Source organism: Euprymna scolopes, chromosome 4 (genome assembly GCF_053919585.1).
Source record: "Euprymna scolopes isolate OS-2025 chromosome 4, ASM5391958v1, whole genome shotgun sequence".
Lineage (NCBI taxonomy): Eukaryota > Metazoa > Mollusca > Cephalopoda > Sepiida > Sepiolidae > Euprymna > Euprymna scolopes.
This window is the reverse complement of record NC_136485.1, coordinates 167,598,437-167,621,733: the sequence shown is the minus strand read 5'-3', so window position 1 is coordinate 167,621,733 and position 23,297 is coordinate 167,598,437. Positions and strand designations below refer to the sequence as shown.

At 35.7% G+C, this 23,297-nt stretch overlaps 1 protein-coding gene across 2 annotated transcripts in view; it reads right to left on the bottom strand.

The window, feature by feature from the left end:
* The window catches only part of LOC145270085 (organic cation transporter protein-like), an 84,425-nt gene that overhangs the window by 43,132 nt on the left and 17,996 nt on the right, over positions 1-23,297 (bottom strand). Inside the window, exon 1 of one of the 2 annotated variants that reach the window (XM_080125689.1) lies at positions 10,222-10,443. The exons of the other annotated variant lie outside the window; for it this stretch is intronic. Within the exon in view, the coding sequence (XP_079981815.1) occupies positions 10,222-10,381 (160 nt within the window). The 5' untranslated portion in view covers positions 10,382-10,443. Of the gene's footprint in view, positions 1-10,221; positions 10,444-23,297 lie in introns of those variants that run through there. 2 annotated transcript variants of the gene reach the window in all.

Genomic DNA, 23,297 nt, shown 5'->3' with positions numbered 1-23,297 from the left:
CGTGAGCTGATTTTTCCTCACATTAAAAACCGACCTTGTGTCCAACTCTACCCTCGTGAGGAGGCAAGTAAACGGAAACTAAAGACATTACTATTTACTTAAATTTAAAAGGTTAGTATATAACACTCGGAGATATATTTGCATTAAAACAATAGTCTCGTTCGATTTCAGTGATAAGATTTGAAAAAGCAACGGAGGAGTATGTGGATGAATGAAAAGTACCTATGAAGACAACAGAGAAGACATTCATCCCTTTACAGATCACATTCAAGAAGAGGATGCATTTTTGCCAAATCTGAAATTTGCCGAAATCTTTCAACGATCGCAACACCTGATCCACATCAACGTGTTGTCCATCTACTTTCTGATCATCTTTATCCATGGTTTTGTTTATATGTCAGCTGCCGATTACGCACGACGACCTCCACTTTGAAGATCTCGATGCTGACGACGTCTAAGAAAAATTGAGCATATGATGCCGAGCTTTTTTTTAAATGCGATCGGCCCAATTCAAGACTGCAACGAGAATAATCAACTGCGAAATTTGTTGCTAATAAGATGTAAGCACGTGACTTATCTCATCTAATGTGTAAATATGTATTTTTATCATTCTTTAATATGCAATTCGTTTGCAGGTTATTCGTTTTATCTGTTTGCATTTGCAACTCAATATGGAACCAAATGAAGGTTACAACCTAATTGACTTTTACAAACCAATGCCATCTGCGTAAATTACACGAAGCTTTGTTTTAATGATTTTAATTTACAAATAAAAATCGCGTATTGTAAGTAGTTAGATCCGTTTAAATTAATTCTTTAGACTTAAGAAATCTCGCTGCTTTTGACGCTTGAGACACTCAAAGTGTGCCATTTTCTGATTTGAAGCCAGATTTACAGCGTCTAGGGTATGAACCTAGCCAGCCTCGACATCGCTTAAATTATACACTATTTATATTGTTTTAATTAACAATAAAAAATGACTAACTTTTGAAAATTAGCTTAAATTTTTAAATTTAAAACTATTGATTTTTTTTTATCTTTCATTAGTTTTTAGTAACTAATGGAAATTTCCTTGTGTTTCTTATGTAGTACAAAAAGAACTCTGTCTTATACGGACTATGGTTATAAAAGGGGGCTTATCATATTAATATTTAAAAGGAAAAATAATGTATTTGAACAAGGGGAAAAAATCATAATGAAAAATGGTGTCACCGTGCCAAAATATTTAGCTAAATTAAAAATTTTAAAAGCTTAATTGTAAATATCCCTTGAAAGATAAATATTAATTATTTAGAACTATTTATAAGTTTATAAGTAAATAAAATTTGCAATACACTGAATTTTAAAAAATGTACTTATTTTTACTAAAAATTGCATAAGTATAAAAAACTTAAGTGTTCAGTAAAAAAAGGGTATACAGCGAATCAGTAAACAAAGAAACTGTCGATATTCAGAATTGTATGGAATTCAAAAAATTTAACAATATTTCTATATTATTATTTTAACTTCATAAAGGAGAATGGTTTTATAATACGAGGGGCGTGCAATAATTATTTCCTCTGACCCACTTCCCATAGCAGTAGAGCAACGAAACAGCACAGTTATTAGTCTTTCTCTACATAGGAACCACCCAGAGTTATGCATTTCTCCCATCGTTTGATGCAGCTCTGGATACCGTTTTTGTAGAACACCCCAGGTTGGTCCTCCAACTACGACGTGACTTCAGAAATCAAGGCTGCATCAGCTGGGAAACGCTTTCCTTTCAAAAACAACTTCATGGCTGGGAAGAGGTGAAAGTCAGAGGGTGCAAGATCAGGAGAGTAGAGAGGATGGGGCAGGATTTCATAACCACACGCCTGTGCTCCTGATCTGCCGACATGCGAGTTGTGGACCAGAGCGTTGTCCTGCAGGAGGAGGGTACCTTTGCTGATCTTGCCCAGCCTCTTGATTTTGATAGCTTCCCTTAATTTCCTCAAAAGTGAAGCATTCCTGTAATTGTGGTACCCTTTGCCAGGAAATCTGTCATCACTACTCCGTCCTGGTCCCAGAAGACTATGAGCATGACTTTGCCAGCGGAGGGCTGCACCCTTGCCTTCTTCGGAGGTGATTAGTCCAAGTGCTTCCACTGCATTGACTGGGCTTTGGTCTCTGGATCATAGTGATGAACCCAGGTTTCATCCTGTGTAATCAGTCTTTTGAAAAACTTTGACTCATCTTCTTGGCACATCTCCAAATTCATCATCGAGCACTCGATGCGTTCTCGCTTCTGGAATGGCGTGAGCAACCTAGGAATCCATCTGGCAGACAACTTATGCATATGCAAATGGTTATGAATGATAGTTTCCACAGAACCTGTACTAATCTTGACATCTTGGGCTATTTGGCGAATAGTAATGCGCCGATCTTCCAAAATGGCAGCCTCAACTCATCATCGGACAGATGCCTCATCAATGGCAGAAGGTGGGCGACCAGGTCTGGGAGCTGTCTCCACAGACTTCCGGCCATGTTTGAATTCACGATGCCAGCGTTTTACAAGGGCATATGATGGGGCATTATCATCATAAGTTTCTTTCATTTCATCAAAAGTCTCCTGTGGTGTGCGTGCTTTCAAATACAAAAACCGGAACACTGCTCGACATTCAACAGACTTCATTTCACACCTGACTCAGTTCAAACACCTGTAAAACAGAAACCACAATTAGTTCAGAGCTCTAATTTTTTACATCACCCGTAGAGATATAAATCATTACACATGCAAAATTTCAGCTAGATCAGACAACTGGAAGTGGGTCAGGGGCATTACTTACTGCACGCCCCTCGTAATGTTTTTAATTGAAATATATTTTTTAATTTCTTTATTTTTGAAGGTTATAAAAATGTTCAATAACATATTTGTTATATTAAAAATGAAAACGCTTTTTTTATTAAAATATTTTTAATGTACACACTTTAGATTTTTTTAATGTACACACTTTTTTTTAAAATCTAAAACATGTATATTCAACTTGGTATTAGTTTTTAACTTTGAAATTATTTATGACATCGGTTTATTATTGTTTTCTCTTAGAGCTTAAAATAAATTTTTTGTTAAATCTTGTCCAAATATTTTTGTTTATTTTAGTATGAACCGCTTGCTACGTAAATTTTATTGATTCTCTGAAAATAAGATTTATTGTAGGGTGCTAATCCCATCTGTATATTGCCATATTGTACATCAATACTTCTTCAGATTAATCGTTAGTAGAAAAATTCTTTTAACTGTTTTTTTTTATGCGACCAAAAATCTCACTTCCTTCATTTTAAGATTATAAAAAAATCTTAGAGTGGCGATTGCGTGTTTATGCACACAAGCGAAATACTAGAACATCGCGTCTTAAATTGTTCAGGAACTGTTATCATTAAAATCACACGCAATATTTTTTTTGCAATTATATTATTTTTTGTAGAAAATATTAAATAAACTATGTTTTATTAAATGATAATAACAGATATTTTATTTTAATGATTTTTATCAACAAATAGAAGTTACACATTTTTACGTGTTGTTTCATTTGCGTAAATTAAAGATAACCAGTCAAGCACTAGTCCACCACCTCGCAATAGCTAATCTTCTCTCTGACAAACAGTATGGATTTAGACAATGCTGTTCTACTGCAGATATTTTAACAGTCATCTCTGAACGGATATACCATGCACGAGATAAGGCGAGTGAAGCCAGGATTGTAGCCCTTGATATACCCAAGGCTTTTGACAAAGTCTAGCATGAAGGACTACTAAAGAAAATTAAATCGTACGGTATAACTAGACGAATGCTAACTATAATCAGACCCTTCATAGACAATAATACCATCCAGATTGTCCTTGACGGGCGTACATCCAAACAGCATAACATTAATGCGGAAGTGCCTCAGGGGTCGATCCTTGGACCACTATTATTCCTGATATTCAATAACGACCTCTTTAATAATACTGTGTCCGAGATGAGTATGTTTGATAATCATACAACGATCTATAACATGCAAGAGTGAAGAACAAATGTACACAAATCCAAGACAATGGCTGAATCCTTAGAAAATGACCTCCAGACCGTAGGTGAATGAGGATGTAAATGGATGGTGAAATTTAATGCTACTAAGACTAAGCTCCTTCCCTTTATAATTACCAGAAGCCTTCCCAACCACCGCTGCTGCAAAGAAGGTGAACTCTTTTTACTGTGCTAGAAAGTTACTTATACCTGAGCGTACGCTGTACCTCTACAAAGACACCATTCACCCACGTATCTTTTTACAACAATCTTACACTTTTAGTTTTATTAAATACCGAAACACATTACCTTCTTAAACAATTCAATAAATAATGCATAATTATTAGCCAAAAAGGGTTGATATGCTGCCATACGTTTTAACGACAAATATACACTTTTAGTTACATTTAATAGCTAAACACGTTATCTTCTTAAACAATTTAATAAATAAAATATATGAAGATTGGATTAAAAGTATTGATATGCTGTCATATGTTTTTAAAGACATTTCTATATTTTTAGTTACATTTAATACCGGAACGCATTTTCTTCTATATAATAACTGTATTATGAGTGACCCAAAAGGATCGATATGTCGTAAAACGTTTTCGAAACATTTATACGCATTTAGTTCCATTTCATACCGAAACACATTAACTACTTAAACGATTCAATAAATAATTTATGATCATTTGCCATTTAATAACACATAAAAAGGTTTCATCTGCCGAGTAATTAATAAACTAAAAAAAGAAAACACTATATTATTTGCATATATAGAAATGGATCTAAAGTTTAGAGATCGCTATAATATATTTCTAGAAATATATTTTCATTAGAAAGATAGACTCATTCGGTCCTGGCGATGCTAACAGAAAGAAAACAAAGATATGTAGAAATAAATCATTATTTAAAAATTACCTATGAAGACAACAGACAAGACATTCATCCCAAGACAGATGAAGTTGAAGAAGAGGATGAATTCTTGAAAAATTTGGAATCTGCCGATATCTTTCAACGACCGCAGTACCTGATCTACGTCAACATCTTCTCCGTCAACTTTCTGGTCATCTTCATCCATAGTTTTGGTTATGTCTCAGCTGTCGACAACGTTCAGCAAATTCTGCTTCGACTCGGCGCTGAGCATGTTAAAGGAAAATTAAAATATTAAATGCCGAGCTTTTTTAAATGCGATCGGCCCAATTCGCGACTGCAACGAGAATAATCAACTGTAAAATTCGTTTCTAATAAGATGTAAGCACGTGACTTATCTCCTCCAATATGTAAAGCTGAACGTTTTCGTATTTTTAATAAGTATGCAATTTATTCACGGTCTATCGTTTTGTTTGTTTTGCACTTGGAATAGGAAAACAAAATCAAGGTGACATTCAACGTGACTTTCACTAAGTACAGGCAAAAATTGCGGAAGGAAACGGACCGGTATGCTCCTTAAAAGAGGCTTATGATAATTATTTGTTCAGTTTACGTTTAAATTCTGCTTTTGCTGAAAAGATAACAGACAAAAGTTACTATTTAAAAGGAAATAAAATGTATATTTCCGTGTTACAAAAAAATTCCAGAGAAAAATCTATAAAAAGAAAACACAGCATTTTGTTCGAATTTTCAAGTCCGAATAAATCAACTTTAAAAATTTGTCGAAAACTAATTATCAGTTTTCTGATACTACTTCAACGATAGTTAGTAAATTAAACTCATAATATACCGAATTAAAAAATATACATGTGTTTTATAACAAAAATTTACATAATAACCCCAAAAAGCGATTTATGGTATCAAAAACCTCTCGTTGAAAATGTAAACCCGAATAGCGCGGATTTTCACCAAATTACAGATCACGATAAGCATAATAATTTTGATTAATTATTTTATTTTTGTTGTAATAAAACATGAAAAGCTTATTTAATAAAAAAGAATTTTTTTTATCTGAAAAAAAAAAGGGTTTATATTTAACTCTGTTTAACTCTGTTTAAATGAAGAAGGGTCAAAAATGTTTATACACCTTAGGTATCGGCCATTCATTATGCACGCACCTAACTTTTGTTAACCATTGACGTTTATATAAGATACGAAGGAACTTAACTGAATGATTTTAACGACATGAAAATCACGTATAGAGCGTTGAACGATAAAGTTGAGAGTGCTCTAAAGAAAAAAAGACTACGGCTTTTTTTTCAAACTTTTATTGAAAAAATTAATTCAGGTAACTTGATTATATAGAAAAGATGACTATTCAATGTGGCCGCCTTCAACCTCAATCACCGTCTCGATATGGGTTCAGAACTGGAAAATGCTTTTGCCACGGCGAATACTCGGCGGATGGCGGCGATCAGACTGGCTTTGGTTTGTGGGAGGTCATGTTAGTGATGTTCTCTACGTATGACTAAACAAAGTGGTATAGCAGGTTCAGTTATGTTAGTCATTGCCATGGTGCGCTTTAACTGGTCTTTATAGCGCCGTTTACGTGCTCCTCCTGGTCGAGTCCCATTGGCGAGCTCGTCATAAAGTATTTTTTCGGCAGCCTGGAAGGATCCGTCCTACTGATGTGGCGTGCCCAGCGGAGGCGATGATGAATGATGGTTGCTTCAACGCTGGTCATTTTAGTCCTATCCAGTACTTCCAAGTACATGGTGTGACTCTCCCAGGTGATATGCAAAATTTGCCTGAGTTTGTGTTGCTGGAAGCGTCCCAGGTTTTTTATATCGCTTCTGTAGAATGTCCATGTTTCACAAGCATAAAGAAGAGTGGAGAGCACTACTGCCTCGAAGACCATGATTTTAGTGGTCAATTTCAGTGCACGGTTGTTAAATATGCGGCTGTTGAGTCGACCAAAGGCGGAGTGGGCTGCTCTGATCCTGTTTTCCATATCTTTCGTACATGTGGGAGTAGATGTTATGATACTTCCTAGGTAAGGAAAATGGTCAACTTCCTCGGGTAATTGGCCATTTGTGATAGTGTTGGTATTAGGTAGCAGGAGTACAGGTGGGCGTTGGACGAGTATCTTCGTTATATTAATTTATTTATTGTGGATTATTATTCTCATCCGTCTTAGATGTTGTTTCATGACGTTTCGGACAACTATTCCTCTGGTCTTCGTCAGGTAATAACCGCGACGGATAGGAACTCCGAATCTCCTAACTGCATTCTCAGCATCCTGCCATCCGTAGTTGTTGTCGTCTCACCACGTTTTTGGCCAAGTAAGCCGCTGGTCGGCTTTGAGTAGGATTGAAACCGCTATCTTCAGACAATTCTCACCTGGAACCGTAGAGATTCAACATCTCTATCAACTGCCCCACGAATTGTCTGCAGATAGCGATTTCAATCCTACCCAAAGCGGCCAGAGGCTTACGTGGCCAAAAACGAAGTCAGATGACCACAACTACGGATGGCAGTAATTGCTGAGAATGCAGTTAGGAGATTCAGAATTCCTATTCGTCGCGGTTACCACCTGACGAAGGCCAGAGGAATAGTTGTCCGAAACGTCGTGAAAGAACATCTAAGACAGATGAGAATAATATTCCGCAATAAATAAATTAATATAAATAATACTCCTCTCAATAATGAATTCCAATTAAAATAGTATTTTGTTCTTTTCTGTATTGACCCGTATCCCAAAACGTTCGTAGGCTGCATTGTATGCATCTGCTAGTGATTGAAATTGCTGTGTAGTCTGACCTGGGGTGGCGGTGTCATCAGCATACTGCAGCTCTCGCACTAAGCATGTGGATTAGCCATTTTTTTTACATGAGGAGACGGATGTTTTTTGTTTTTTTAACTATTCTGTACGGTTTTCTAACAAATAAACAAAAAATCATAAAATGTGAACTGTTAACTTTAGATACTATTTAAAAAAAAAAATTCCGGCGTCGGTGCAAGGTGCCGGTTGAGCCCGAGCGGACATTTACAAGAAATCCGGTTCGAAATGTACACAATTACCAACTTCCGGGCCGTATAATGCAAGAGCACCCGCTTTTTATTTCAATGATTTTAATTAACGAATAAAAATTACGTAAACGTTCATATCTCGCCAGATGTAATTAAATTAGGCACTATTTTATGCCAATGAATTGATGTAACAAATGAAATTAATGTATGTCAAGCTGAACTTTTATAATTTTTATCGGTACTTGTACAGTTCAATCAAGACATTAAAAATGAAAATATCGAAGAAAAAAGGTTATATTGTACGTATCCGTTTTGGACTGAAGATCTCCGAAAAAAAATCACTTAATTTCATCGAGTAGTTTTTATGACAGTGCGTTGAAGCTAGATATCTTTGAATTTTTTGAACACGCCACGGGGAGATAACTCCGTTTAAAGTGCCGACAATCTCCCCTATCTAAGACTAGCTTTTCTTGCTAAAAATCGAACCGTTTCCTCGGTATCATAACAATTTGTTTTTTCGCTGTAAAAAAAAAAAAAACACTTGATGAAATAAACTGTACAAGTACCTTTTTATCATTTTCTAATGACACAAACAGATTTGGACTTTCATATGAAAGAATCACTTAAAATAGATATAAATGTTTTACAGTAGTAAATGATACAAAATAGTTAATTTACTGTGAAAAGACAAATCTAACCCTAACCCTCACCCTAACCTCTCACAAATAAATGAATCTCGTAAAATAAAGATGTTTTTGGGATAGATCTACATGAGTTTTGAAGTGCTGTCACACTTTTTTTTTGTTTTTACAATTTTGCACTTGAAGTTACATTTAATTCCGAAAAACATTACCTCCTTAAACGATTCAATAAGAAATGTATTATGATTTGCCAAAAAAGGGTTGATATGCTGTAATACTTCTTAACGACAGGACTAAAAACATTATTATTTTTCTCATACGTATATACCATTCACTGGACAAAGCGGGGGAGGGCAGAGCGGTAGCTCTAGATATATCTAAGGCTCCGGAAAATTAAATCATACGGTATCACTGGTAGAATACTTAACATAATTAAATCCTTCTTAGATAAGAGCAAAATCCAGGTTGTCCTCGACGGTCGTACATCTAAACAGTGTGATATAAATGCCAGAGTGCCTCAGGGGTCTATCCTTGGACCTCTATTGTTCCTAATATTTATTAATGACCTCCCCGACAAAATTGCCTCTGAGATGGGTATATATGCTGATGACACTACACTCTATACCAGGCATGACAGGAAAACAAATGAACACATATCTAAAGAAATGGCAAAAACACTAGAGGATGACCTCCAATCTGTAGTGGAATGGGGACATAAATGGATGGTCACATTCAATGCTGCCAAGACTAAACCGGTTTCCTTCAATAATTACAAGAAACCTTCTCTGCCACCAATAGCAATGGCCAGTGACTCCCTGTCTGAGAGTACATCTTTCAAACTGCTTGGCCTAACGTTCACAGGAAGTATGAGTTGGAACAATTATATTGAAAACATTGCCAGGGCCGCTGCGAAAAAGGTAGGCTCTCTCTACCGTGCTAGAAAACTACATACACTGAAAGTATCCTGTACCTCTATAAGGCCATCATTCGCCCATCTATGGAGTATTGTTGTCACATTTGGGCTGATGCATCTGCTACTAGTCTCTCGCTCCTAGACAAGGTTAAAAAAAAAGAGTCGCCAATCTGATAGGCCATGAACTGGCATCTAAGCTTCAGCCTCTGTCCCATCGACGAAACGTTGCATCCCTCTGCCTGTTCTACAAGTATTTTAATGGTGAATGCTCTGATGAACTGCAGACACTTGTGTCCCCACGACGTAGACACCCTCGACAAACCCGACAGGCAGCTAAATCCCACCCAACACAGTAGAGATCCCTAGATGTAAAAGATCTTTCTACTCCAGTAGTTTCTTCCCCAGAACCGCTAGACTCTGGAATTCCATTCCAGGTTCCTGCTTCCCTAACTGTACTGACGTGCAGAAGTTCAAGTGCAATGTGAACAGACATCTTGCTGCCCAAATCCCAACATAGTGCCCCAGTAGTTGCTTCCCCTGATAGTAGCACCCTACACCAAAGTGGCAATGCGCCTTGTTTGGGGTGAAAATGTAATTTAAAAAAAAATGTAAAAATTTACTTAAATTTAAACGGTCGGTATACAATACTCGGAAATTTGCATTAAAACAATTGTCTCGTTCGATTTTAGTGATAAGATTTGAAAAAGCAACTGAGAAGTATGTGGATAAACGAAAATTACCTATGAATACAATGGACAAGACGTTCACTCCTTGACAGACCGAATTCAAGATGAGGATGCATTTTTGCCAAATCTGAAATTTACCGACATCTTTCAACGATCGCAACACCTGATCCACATCAACGTGTTGTCCATCAACTTTCTGATCATCTTTATCCATGTTTTTTTGTTAATGTGTCAGCTACCGATTAGGCACGACGACCTCCACTTTGAAGATCTCGATGCTGACGACGTCTAAGAAAAATTGAGCAGATGATGCCGAGTTTTTTTTAAATGCGATCGGCCCAATTCAAGACTGCAACGAGAATAATCAACTGTGAAATTTGTTGCTAATAAGATGTAAGCACGTGACTTATCTCATCCAATGTGTAAATATGTATTTTTATCATTCTTTAATATGCAATTCGTTTGCAGGTTATTCGTTTTATCTGTTTGCATTTGCAACTCAATATGGAACCAAATGAAGGTTACAACCTAATTGACTTTTACTAACCAATGACGTCTGCGTAAATTACACGAAGCTTTGTTTTAATGATTTTAATTAACAAATAAAAATCGCGTATAACTGTAAGTAGTTTTATTCGTTTAAATTACATCTTTAGACAGGAAATCTCACTGTTTTTTAACGCTTGAGACAGTTAAAGTGTGCCATCATTTTCTGATTTGAAGCCAGATCCACGGCCCTTTTTTTAACATGGAAATAACCACTTATCAAGGCCGGAAGCCACTCGGGGATATGGGTTAGTGCGTGTACAGTAATCAATGGGATAGTATCGTAGTAATAGTTAGTATTGAAGATTTGACAAACTTAAGGGGCGATTCACCAGGAATTTGTTTATGTTGACTTTGAAGACATCCAAGTTGTAGTTAGGTGGGAAACAGGCAAACGGAAGAGAATTCCACAGGTGTGCACTTCTAAGAAAAAAGCTTTGTTCATGTAATTTACGCCTTGATTAAGCCACAGATAAAGAGTAGGGAAAACTACTGACAGTGGGTTCAGCAAGACGGGTGTTTATCATGAAAGATTGGCGAGGGAGAGGCCACTTGCCGTGGAAACAACGATAAAACAAAGACAGGCTCGCAACGTCTTTTCTGTGGCAGAGAGGTTGCAGGAAAGAGAAAAGGGTACCCCCCACTAAGTCACGAAGTCTATTTTGTACTCTGTCAAGGCAGGATAGGCTGTTTCTAGCAGCTCCAACCCAGATGTGGCAGCAGTACTCCATCTTTGGACGTACTTGGCTTTTATACAGATAGAGAATTGCATCAGTAGTGAGATATCTTCTGGAGCGTTAGAAGGATCCCACCATTTTCCAAGCGACCCGGACAACAGACTTGATGTATGTGTTTCATTTTAGATGAGAGGTAAAGGTCAAACCCAGGAGCTTGTCAAAACATGAAGCCTCCTCAAGACGAGAGCCATCCATTTCACTTGGTGCCAGATGGGAACAAAGCGTTGATGATGTAAAGATAGGAGCTTGGTTTTAGATGTATTAAAAGTAACCAGTCACCTCTTCCCCCCTCTGTACCACGCGCTCAAGATCAGAGGAGGGAGAATCAGAGACCACTTTGTCATTTACAACTTTTGATGTGTTGCCATAGATGGTCGTGTCATCAGCATAGATGTCAATGAATGATTTAAGTATATGTTTTGGGAGATTCTCCAATTTCTTCACGTTGTAATCAAATGTCTCTCGATTGTTTGTTTCCAGTTCACTTTATTTTTCCTTTCCTTTTTATCATCAGGGATCCATTGGAGCACTTAGTTGGCAATTCTCTCTGGGGTCAACTTTAGGGTATGAACCTAGCCAGCCTCGACGTCGCTTAAATTATACACTATTTCAATTGTTTTGATTGACAACAAAAATGACTAACTTTTGACAATTAGCTTGATTTTTTTTTAATTTAAAACTATCGAATTTTTAATATTTTATTAGTTTTTAGTAAATTATGGCAATTTCCTTGTGTTTTTTATGTAGTGCAAAAATAACTCTGTTTTATACGGACTATGGTTATAAAAGGAGGCTTATCATATATAGTTGTGGTTTTCGACATTTTGACTCTGTTTTAATGATAAAATCCTAATAACGATAGTAAAAAGGACACTAATGTATTTGTACAGCTGAAAAAATCATAATTAAAAATGGTGTCATCGTGCCAAAAATATGTAGCTAAATTAAAAATTTAAAAAGCTTAATTGTAAATATTCCTTGAAAAATAAATGTTATTTTTCTAGAACTATTTATAAGATTATAAGTAAATAAAATTTGTAATGCATTGAATTTTTTAAAATGTACTTATTTTTACAAAAATTGCATAATTATACAAAACTTAAGAGTTCAGTAAAAAACGTTATCGGTATACTATCGATATTCAGAATTGTATGGAATTAAAAAAATTTAACAATATTTCCATATTATTATTTTAACTTTATAAATAAGAAATATTTTATAATTATGTTTTTTAATTGAAATATACATTTTACTTTCTTTATTTTTGAAGGTTATAAAAATGTTCAATAACATATTTAATTATAATAAAAATGAAAACGCTTATTTAATTAAAATATTTTTAATGTATATACTTTAGATTTTTTATCTGAAACATGTATATTCAACTTGGTATTAGATTTAAATTCTAAAATTAATGATGACATCGGTTTATTATTGTTTTCTGTAAATTCTTAAAGTAAATTTTTTAAAAATTTTATTCAAATATTTTTTGTTTATTTTAGTACCAACCGCTTACTGCGTCAATGTTATTGATTCCCTGAAAATAAGATTTATTGTAGGGTGCCAATCCCGTCTTTATATTGCCATACTGTACATCCATACTTCTTCAAATTAACCGTTGGAAGAAAAATTCTTTTAATTGTTTTTATGTTTTCAGGAATTTCACTTCTTTTATTTCTCATATTTTGAGAATTATGAAAATTTCTTACAGTGGTGTTTGCGTGTTTATGCGAACAAGCGAAATACTAGAAGTCGCGTTTTAAAATTTCCCCAAAGTTTGTTATCATTAAAATCACGTGAAATATTTTTTGCAATTATATTTTTTTAAGAAAATATTAAATAAACAATCTATATATCTATAAAAGTGAAAGTGTCTGTCTGTTTCTGTGTCTGTCTGTCTTTGTGTCTGTCTGTGTACATTTACCTACACAATATCTCTGTCAATTTTCAGTCTACAGACTCGAAATTTGATATACAGGGTACTGACATTTGGGAAAATCTTTGTAATTAGTTTTCGGCCAGAAATTTGTCTGGTAAGGGGTCAAAATTGAACGATTTGACCTTTGAGAACTCTACCAAACTCCTCCGCCAATTTTAGGTATAAACGCTTGAAATTTTAGATATAGGTTCCTTGGACATGGATCTAACTTAATACCTCGATTTGAGCCCCAAACAATAAATATTAAGGGGTCATAATAGGGGTCAAAGTTAATAAAAATTGACCACTACTGTCTCTACCAAATTAATTAGACAATTTCTTGTCTAAACATTTGAAATTTTACATAAAGGATATTCAGAGATGGGGGAAGTTTTTTTTTAATCGGGTTGGGTCGAAAATTTGAGCTACCAATATATAAATGTATGTATGTTTGCAGGTCTGCCTAAAACTTTCAACGGAGGCGACGGATTTTCACAAGATCAGTATCGTTTTTAAGATCGACCTTTCAGATGATAAATATCGAAAAATTGGCTAAAACATTAATTACTTCACCTTCAACTGGACATTTTTCTACAGAAAGGGGTCGTTTTTTTTCACGATATTTTCGAAAATCATCCCCTCTTTTCGATTGTCTAGCCTTAAGTTAAACCTACGTCACTTCCGGTTTGGCGGTGGTCGTAACGGCAAAGACGTCACGTTTTTTTCCTTTTCTTTTCCTCCGTCGCGGTATGGGTTCGAGCCTGCCTTTCTACTACTCCTTTTTTCTTTTGCTTCACATACACTTCCAAACACCCGGGCAACGCCGGGTTGAAATGCTAGTTTTTTATAAATTGATAATAACAGATATTTTATTTTAATGATTTTAATTAACAAATAGAAATTGCATATTTTTTCGTGTTGTTCCGTTTGCGTAAATAAGAGCTAACAGTCAAGCATTAGTCTACCACGTATCAATAGCTTATCGTCTCACTGACAAACAGTATGGGTTTAGGCAATGGCGTACTACTGCAGATATTTTAACAGTCATCTCTGAACGGATATACCATGCACTAGATAAGGCGAGCGAAGCCGGGATTGTAGCCGTTGATATATCCAAGACCTTTGACAAAGGCTATCATGAAAGGCTACTAATAAAAATTAAATCGTGCGGTATAACTGGACGAATACTAACTATAATTGAACCCTTCTAAGACAATAAGACAATTCAGCTTGTCAAGAGTGTCATTGATGGACGTACATCCAAACAGCATAACATTAATGCGGAAGTGCCTCAGGGGTCGATCCTTGGACCACTATTATTCCTGATGTTTAATAACGACTTCCCTGATAATAATGTACCCGAGATAAGTATATTTGCTGATGATACAACGCTCTATAATATGCACGAGGGAAGAACGGATATACACAAATCCAAGACAATGGCTGAATCCTTAGAAAATGACCCCCAGGCGGTAGTAGAATGGGGTCATAAATGGATGGTAACATTTAATGCTACGAAGACTAAGCTGCTTTCCTTTTACAATTACCAGAAGCCTTCCCAATCACGGCTGCTGCAAAGAAGGTGGACTATTTTTACGGTGCTAGAAAGTTACTTACACCTGAGTGTACGTTGTGCCTCTACAAAGACATCATTCACCATGTATGGAGTATTGTTGCCGTATTTAGGCTGGTGCATCTGCTGCTAATCTCTCACACTTAGAGAGGGTTCAAAAGAGAGTCGCTAACTTAATAGGTTCCACACTGTCGGCTAGGCTTCAACCTCTGTCCCATCGACGAAATGTTGCATCCCTTTGACTGTTTTACATTTATTTTAATTTTTAAAGAACTTTAAGCCTTTGTGCCCGTAAATACACCGAATAAACTCGACAAGCAGCTAAATTCCACCCCTATACAGTAGAGATCCCTAGATGCCCGTAAGCCTTCTACTCTACTCAGACTGCTAGACTTTAGAATTCACTTCTGAGTCCCTGCTTCCCTGGCTGTACTGATATGCAGATGTTCAAGTATAAGGTAAACAGACATCTTGCTGCTCAACTCCCTACATAGTATCCCTGCAAATTATGTCCCTGATAGTAACCCCCGTACATCTAAGTGGCACTGTGCTTTGTTTGGGGTGGAAATGCAATATAAAAAATGAACTGAAAACCGAAGAATTCTTCCTTAAAACTCTTCGACTCACGGGTAGCATGAGCTAGAACAAACATATTGATTACATTGCGAATACTGCTTTAAAGAAAGTTGGTTAACTTTCTTGTGCTACAAAATTGCTCACAACTGAGAATATCCTGTACTTCTACGAAGCCACTATTTGCCTCTGCGTGAAGTATTGTTGTCACATCTGAGCTGATGCATCTGCCGCTTGTCTCTGTCTCTTGGACAGGGTTCAAAGAAGAATGTCCAATCTAATTGGTCTTGCACTGTCAATTAAGCACCAACCTTAGTACCATCGCCGCAATGTTGCATTCCTGTGCTTGTTTTACAAGTATTTTAATGGAATGTGTTCTGATGAACTCGTTGCACTTGTTCCCCTTCGACGTACATACCTTCGACAAATCCGGTTATCATGAAAATAACATCTCCAGTGTAGAGATCCCTAAATGCCGCTTTCTACTTCCCTGGAACAGCTTTTCTTTTTACTTACCTTCACCTCAAACAAGGCATGTTGCCACTTGGGCGTAAAGGGCTACTAATTGGGGGCATGTCTAAGAAAGATTGAGATGTTGGTTTACGTTACATTTGAACTTCTGCATAACAGTACAGTTTGGGAAGCAGGTAACAGGAAGGGAATTCCAAAGTCTAGCCGTTCTAGGGAAGAAGCTATTTGAGTAGAATACTTTCTGACATTTAGGGACCTCAACAGTGAAGGGGTGTGATTTTGTTGCTAAGCGGGTCTGTCGGGATATGTACATTGATGTAACACAAGTGCAATGAGTTCATCAGAGTACATTCCATTAACGTGTAAAACAGGCACAGGGATGCAACATTTCAGCGATGGGACAGGGGTTAGAGCCTAGTTGACAAAGTGGGACATATAAGATTGGAAACACTTTTTGGGACCCTATCCAAGAGGGGGAGACTAATGGTAGATACATCAGTTCAGATGTGGCAACAATACTCCATGCATGGGCGAATGGTGGCCTTCTAGAGGTACAGTATATTCAGGTATGAGTAGTTTTCTATCACCGCCCTTGCAGCAGTTTTCGCAATGTCCTCAGTGTATTTGTTTGAGGTTCATATTTCATTTCTTGTGAATGCTTAGCCGAGGAGTTGGAAGGAAAAATTCTCAGGTAAGGAGTTATTTGTCATGGATATCGGAGGTTGGAAAGGCTTCTTGTAATTGTTAAAGGAAAGCAGCTTAGTGTTACTAGCATTAAATGTTACCATCCATTTGCTGTTCCATTCCACTATAGTCTAGAGGTCATTTTCTAAGGAGTCAGCCATTATCTTGGATTTGTATACATTTTTTCTTCCCTCGTGCATGTTATAGAGCGTTTTATCATCAGCAAATATACACATCTCGGACACTATGCTATCGAGGAGGTCATTGATAAATATCAGGAATAATAGAGCCCAATGATAGACCCCTGAGGTACTTCCGCATTAATGTTATACTGCCTGGATGAACGTCCATCAATGACAACCTGGATAATCTTATTGTCTATAAAGATCTAATTGTATTTAGTATTCGTCCAGTTATACCGTATGATTGAATTTTCATTAGCAGCCCTTTATGCCAGACTTTGTCAAAGGCCTTGGACATATCGATGGCTAAAGCCCTGACTTCACCTGCCCTATCCAGTGCATGGTATATGCGTTCAGAGATGGCTGTTAAAATATCTGCAGTAGAACGACATTTCCTAAATTCGTACTGTTTTTCAGAAAGAAGATTAGCTTTTGGAAGGTGGTAGACTAGTGCTTGATTGATTAACGTGTCAAAGATTTTAGCGAAGAGCTGGAGGAGACAGATAGGACGATAACTGAGAGGGTCGGTTCTTTCGTTAGAATTCTTTCGCCAGATGATTGAGAGGGTCGGTCCTTTCGTCGGAATTCTCGTACAACAGAGGCCATTTTCCAGCTATTAAGGAAGCAGAATTTAGCAAGGCATTTGTAGAGTTTAGAAATTACGAGGTATAGCTCAGCTAAGTATTTCTTAATTAGTATCGCACGGATGCGATCAGGCCTACACTCCTTGGATGTGTCTAAGTTTTTTTATGATATCTCAGACAAGGGAAGGGGTGATTTTCAGATCATCTATTGTGGCTTCTGTCCGCATAAGGAAATTTGGGAGGGAGTTGTTTGTTTGCTCTAGGGTAGAGTCGGAGGCGAATCGTCAGGCAAGCAGTTCCGCCTTTTCGGTTGCCGTGCATGCAATATTCTGGTTGTTTGATAGTAGGGGAATTAACGATTGTCATTTATTCACCATACTGTTTAAAATTTTCAAGAAATCACGAGTTCCTATCTTTTGCGATTCTGTGCGTTCCTTGGTTATTTCAGCATGTCTTCTTTTGGCTGAGGCTATTACTCTCTTAGAATGATTTCTAGCATCTATGAATTTTTGCATATTTGTATTTGACTTATGATGTACGAACTAGTGGAATGCATGTTGTCTTTGTGCAATGGCAGCTACACAATCTGTAGTGAACTATGGAGTTGGGTGGAGCTTGCTATAATACTTCCATGCGCGAACATGTTCTTCAATGCCCGCTTTGCACCATTCAGTTGACTCATTGGCACACTGTTCAGCAGGGAACTTATAGATATTAATCCATGGGGCATCTCTGATATGTTCTTCCTAACTTGAGGGGGAACGGTAGAGAAAATATAGAATACACCCCTGCTACCTGTTTCCCTGACTGTACTGATATGCAGAAGTATAAATTTAACGTAAAAAAAACATCTTGCTCCTCCCTTAAACATAATCCCAAATAGTAGCCCCTTTACGTCCGAGGGTGTGTGTGCCTTATTTGGGATGAACGTGATTACAAACAAATTTAGCATTCACGAGGTGATAGACAAACGATTGGTTGATTAACGACTCAAAGATTTTAACAAAAAAGATGAACGAGACTGATAGAGCGATAATTGAACGGGTCATTTTACGTTTGATTAAATAAATGGCAATTATATAATTACTAGACTCTTAGCCTGTTCAAAACGGGCGGAAGTTATAGGCTGTTGACTTAGATTGAGAGCTGTATGCCAAATTGATGTTTGAATATTAATAATTAATAAACCCCTGCGTTTGCATTGAATACTAATCTCTATTAATCCGTATTTATCCCTAATTGTACATCGAACGGATACCATAATACTTAGTTTGCTGCACCTTATCATAACAAAGGTTCAGAAAAATCTCAGCCAGATCAGCCCAGTAGTTCTCAAGAAAAAATGGAACAGATAGAGGGACAAACAGACAGACAGATAGAAAAAGAAAATATCATATTGATTATTATGGGTTCTTTAGTCAAAAAGTTTTGAGTAATTAAAGCGGGGAGGGAGCGCATCTTATCCCAAGTAAAACTTCCGAGAATGAAACACATCAATGTAAAAGAAAGAGTAAAGTATAAAAATACAGATATGAAGAATTAACTTATTTTCTTAAGATCAAGATATTTTTGACTAAATTACTAACACACAATTGCATGCATTACACTCTGGTGTATATTAGTAGAAAAGCAATTAACATAGTAAAAGCATACAAAAACTATTTGCTGCAGTTTTAAAGATTTTTGTGGAAATGATGATCACATTTGATAGGCTGTAAATAGGACTATTATGACTAGGGCTAGGACAACAGCATATTCTTTTCATTGTTTTGACTCTCTAGTGTGTATCCGTTGACATCTTATATGCTTTTATATAGAGTGATGTGGTTCTCAGTGGATTAACGGTGTCTAACTGTGTCGGATATATATTCGAGAGTCAAAACAATGAAAAGAATATGCTGTTGTCACGGCCCTAATTATGAAATACTTTCCAGCTCTGAAAAAGTAAAAATCTGCATTAAATCAAATGAAAAAAAAATTATTGCTACTTATGTCTTGGTTGATATGCCGTTTTTACAAAAATTTAACATTTTTAGTTACATTTAATATCGAAACATCTTAATTTTCTAACGATTCAATAATTAATGCATGATGTTTTGCCAAAAGGGGTTGATATACCGTCATACATTTTCAAAATAATTCTAAATTTTTAGTAACATTTAAAACCGAAACCCATTACCGCCTTAAACGAATTTATAATGTATGATAATTTGCTAAAAAGGGTTTATATGCCGTAATGCATGTTTAACGAATATTTAACATTTTAATTACATTTAATACCGAAATACAGTACCTCCTTAAACGATTCCATAAATAATGTGCGATAATTTGTAAAAATTAAAAAGAAATTAATAAAAACTATGTATGCCGTCATATTTTTTAAAACTACATTTTTATTTGCAATTAATACTGAAATGCACGTTACAGCCTTAATCAATTCAATGAATAATGTTCAATTTTTTTATTCCATTATAGTTGCACATTTCGTTATATGCATTCATGACAAATCTATGCTTTTAGTTACATGTAATGTTGAAACACATTACCTCCTTAAGCGAGTCTATAAATAATCTATGATTATTTGCCAAGACAAGGGCTGATATGCCGTCATGCTTTTTCGAAACGATTCTAATTTTTTAGTTACATTTAATACTGAAACACAGTAGCACCTTAAACGTATATTGATGTATTGTATAAAAAAACTGCCATATATTGCGATTATTGAAATATGAATTATTTATTCCTGATGTAACTATACATTCAATAAATTCATGATTAATTTCAAATTTTAATCATAAAAAAGTAACAAATCTTCTACAAAATTAACTAAGTACAAATCAATTTAAAATTAATCGAACACATAAATGCCCACCATTATGTAAAGTATGTTTTTGAGATAGCTGACATTGCAGTTTTTTTTTTGCTTGTAATTCTATTTTTGCTCCGTTGTCGATATGACACACCTCAACTCGTCTTCCATATTTAATTGATTTCGGTATTTGTTTTTAATGATGAGAAGTTGGAAGAATGCTGATTCGTAAAAGTTGTTGAGAAATCGTAATAAATTCCTTATTGCGATTTCTGGTATTTCTGGAAATTTGGGGAACATTTTGGTCACAATTCTCGTGGTTACAGATTACCTAACCATGATTTATGTTCAAAATTATTTTTAAGTCAATGAACTCTTCTGTTGCTGATTCAGGGACATCATATACATTGGCATTGAAAGGGTTGATTTTAAGGGAGAAAGATTTGCAACATTCATTTGGAAAATATTCTTTTTAAACAATAATATTTTCCAAATGGTATTGTATCAAACCATATAATTTATTTGTATCAAACCATATAATTCATCGATGTTTATTTGCCATTTGTGCAACAAATTCGACAATGGTTGAGGACATGCATAACTTTTTTTATTATTAATTTTGGTGATTCTGAGTTCCAATTTCATTTAAAAAGACAAAAATATTATCATACTATCCTTACCTTGTAATCGTGTATTAATATTATTAAATATCTAAAAAAAAATGTCGACCAAGGATGCCAATTTGCACAACGTAAATTCATCCGAAAACAATGATTCATATACGCTTGCATTTTGAGAAGAGAGAAATATTTGCAGCTTCCCTCTCAAGTCAAAAAAATCTCTTCAACGCTTTTCCTTTCGAGGCCCACCTTACCTCTATGGGAACAGTAGTGTTTCGTGCGTTGGACTCAAATCTTCACATACAACTTTGACGGGCCGTGTTGCAAGTGATCTTTATTTAACAACATTTACTGCTTTAGTCACTCGCTTAAGTACTTCTTTGGTTCAGGTAACATCTTGAATGAATCATGCAGTGAGTCCCAATTACTTCACATTTTTTTTAACTAACGATTATAAGTCAGACTTATAGTCAGGCATTGCAGGTACTCCATCAGTACAAACTCCGCATAATTTCTCATATGTTATTGAATGTTTGTTGAAAAGATTATCAATTAAACCAAAAATATCAGCAGCAGTAGTTGATATTTGCAGTAGCTTACAAAACAAGAAATCTTAATTTTTTTGTTTTAATAATAGCAAACATACACAAAAGTTGTGAAACGTTTGTCACATCAATAACTTCATCAATCTGGATGCTGATCAACCCAGTTGGAGTTTCCTTTAATTCTTGAATAAATTGACATAATCTAATATAGTGGGGTTCTGTATAATATGGAGAGTTGTATATATGATGTATATTTATTGATATATTTATATATTTATAGATATATTTACGCGTCGATATATTTTTGCTTATTGATCGTCTAGTGATTGTTTAAGCAGTATATATAACAATTATAACAAACAGTGACAAATAACAGTCTCTGGGGTTTATATCGATCAATGGAGCAACATAGCTTGTCCACCTTGGGTCTTAATTTGACGCATCCTCGGAAAAGCTGAAATGAAGTTTCGTACGATTCAAAGCCTTCCTGATATTTACAGTAGATTTATTTAAGATGTTTCCCCCATTGCAAAGCTGCAAACGCTGGTCCTAGACTTTCATGATCGACATTTTCCCCTATTCGGAGCCATTACTGTCCACGACTATTTTTCTTCCTCTGACTAACTACTTGGTCTGCTCTGTCTGGCTCCAAACTATTGACTAACTGAGACGTGTTTTCCAAGCTGTCTCGTTATATAATTTTGTTTATGTTCTAACATTTTTGTTTGTGCTAGTTATGAAAACTAGCAATTCTTTCTATTAAACAATTTATCATAATTATTTTTCTATAATACGCATCCATTTTGCTGTAATGTTTAGAGGCAAAATTAAACAGAATATTGAGGCCTGAAACCGGAGAATCGAAAGATATATTTCTGAAAAACATTATAATCAATCAATAACGTGCCGCTTAAGCTGCACGTAAGAAATTGTTGAGTAGAAAAATAATAAAAGGAATTAGAAGAAAAACGAAAACAGGGAGAATAAAACGTGTGCAAAGAAAAAGCAAAAGAATAAAAAGAAAAAGAAGAAAAATAAAGAAAAAGGGAAATTCAAAGTCGAAGATGAAGACGACGCGGAAAAAGAATATGTTTAAAAAGAAGAAAAAACGCTGGAAAAGCAGACGAAAAAGACGGTTAGAAGAAGAAGAAGAAGAAGAAGAAGAAGAAGAAGAAGAAGAAGAATCGCTTAAAAAGAAAAAGACGAAGTTGAAGACGCTGAACAGGAAGAAGAATACGATGAAGAAGAAATTAAAGAAGAATTCAAAGTCAAAGATGAAGAAGACGGCAAAGAAGAAAACGAAGACGGTGTAAAATGAAGGAGAATACACGTAAAAATGATGACCATGAGGACGCGAAGAGGACGAAGAATATGGTGAAAATTGTAATGGGAAGAAGATTATGCTGAAAAAGAAGACAAAGAAGAAAGCGAAGGTTTTACTGAAAAAAGAAGGTAAGAGATGTCAACTAAGTGATTAGCAGCATCAATTTGCTTACGGCCAGTTATAAAGAACGTATTTGTTTATTTACTCGCCGTAAGGAAGGAATAATCATGGGGCATGTGGACACAGATGATGGACGCGGATTTAAGGTGAGACATAGCTGTAACAATTAGGAAAAACGGTAATGACTATATTTTATGTTGTGAATAAAGGTTTTGTATCGAGTAATGTGTCTTATAGCGATACTGAGAAAGGCCTTCTCCGTGTTCGTAAATAGTATTCTCTTAATTGAAGAGCTGCTTACGCGAGAGACATTCCATCATTCTGCTAGACTTAAAATTGAAAGGGAGCGTTCCGTATTCTATAAGGTTATGCCAACGTAATATGCATGAAAGTAATGCATTTAGTAAGTGGAATAATTACCCGGTGTCTTCTAGCTAAGTATTA